At 62.3% G+C, this 1,431-nt stretch overlaps 1 protein-coding gene across 4 annotated transcripts in view; it reads left to right on the top strand.

The window, feature by feature from the left end:
* The window catches only part of CCDC9 (coiled-coil domain containing 9), a 14,924-nt gene extending 13,735 nt beyond the window's left edge, over nt 1–1,189 (top strand). For all 4 annotated transcript variants that reach the window (XM_014548070.1, XM_005857838.2, XM_014548080.1 and 1 more), the window contains one exon: nt 452–1,189. In XM_014548070.1, coding sequence (XP_014403556.1) covers nt 452–469 — 18 coding nt within the window. In that variant the 3' untranslated portion in view covers nt 470–1,189. The remainder of the gene's footprint in view (nt 1–451) is intronic.
* The last annotated feature ends 242 nt before the right edge of the window (nt 1,190–1,431 follow it).

Consider the following 1,431-nt stretch of genomic DNA (forward strand, 5'->3'; position numbering starts at 1 on the left):
CGCTGACCGCGCCGCCCGCCGACTGCACTAACTTCCCGCAGCCTCGCTCCTCTGTCTTTTGCTTCTGCCGCACTCCAGCCAGGAGGGGGTTAAATGTGAGGGGGGAGGAGCCTGAGACCGCGACCGGCATCAGTCCGGCTTCACAAGTGGGGGGCCGCCGGTCTCCGAGGGACCCAGCTGTGGGGGTCTCGGCGGGTAGGTGCTAGTCTCCGGGACGCGTTTCCCGCCGCCAGGAGCTGACATCTAAGGCCTGGCTGCCAGCCGGTGACTCTTCCGAAGGACTGAACTACTCGGCCACCACTTGTCTATTAAACGCAGCGCTTTCGCTAACCTTTGCACCGTGTTTCTGGCGGGGCCACTGGGATGCTGTGCTTGGCAGGCTTTTCTGTGGTGGGAGGAAGGGGTCTTGCTTCCTCCACCCCCTGACACCTCTTCCCTCCCGCTCCCACAGGCCTCCCCGAATTCCTGAAGACGCGGCTGGGTGGGCACCGAAGCTTCCCTGCCTTGATGGGTGGGGTGGCAGGAGGGGTTGGTCTGGCCGACCTGGCTGTGCGCTCCCCCTGGAGCCACTGTGGACCCCTGGCTTAGGGAGAGGGAGAAATGGAAGGTGGTGGGGGAGGAGCTGGGGAAGGGGCGTGATTGGGGGTGGGGTTGAGCTGCAACTTGGGACAAACGTGTGGAGGAGATGGGTCTGTGTGGGGCCTGGTTCGGGTTTCCGGGAGAGCCAGAATCCTGGTGGGCGGGGTGAGGACGGGAACGCGGTAGGATGCGAGGGGCCCCCAGAGCCGGTTTAGATGGGATTTCCTAACTGGTGTGGGGCGCAGCCACCCCGGGGAGGCAGTGGTTAGAATTCGGTGCTGGAGCGAGTGAAGTGCGGGAAGAAAAGCGATGGAGCCTGGACTAGAGAGGAAGCCAGGGCCAGAAGAGGGCAGAATCGAATGCTGGAGTGTAGTCTGATTCAGAGGACATTAAGCTGGAACTGGGGCTGGCGACGCCTGAGCCTGGCAAGGGGGCGGGGCTCGGAGGCGAGGCCAGATGCCAGGAAGAAGTCTGAGCCCCTTAAAGGGGAGAGGGTTCAGGCGGGAGGAGCTAAGCCTGGGGCGGCCTCGCGTGTGGGGAGCCCTGGCTGGTGTGGGCGTCCTCCCTGCACCCTTCCCCGTCAGGGCACCTGCCCGGGTTGGGCTCTGTCCGCCAGCAGGGGGCGTGCAGGAGGCAGCCGATCGTATTTCATTCTCACATGTTTCTCCCTCTCCTCTAAAAGTCAATAAAGATAAATAAGTAAAGTAGGGGAGTTTTTCTAAAAAATAAGAGCCGTGGGTATAACCCCGAAGCCTGACAAGAGTTGCCTGGGCTAGACCTGTATTTGGGGAAAAAACCAGGTATTACAACTCTGGGGCGGGGCCAGAGGCCAGGGGGCGGGGCTAGGACGCG

The sequence above is a fragment of the Myotis brandtii genome, unplaced genomic scaffold (genome assembly GCF_000412655.1).
Source record: "Myotis brandtii unplaced genomic scaffold, ASM41265v1 scaffold114, whole genome shotgun sequence".
NCBI classification, from domain to species: Eukaryota; Metazoa; Chordata; class Mammalia; order Chiroptera; family Vespertilionidae; genus Myotis; species Myotis brandtii.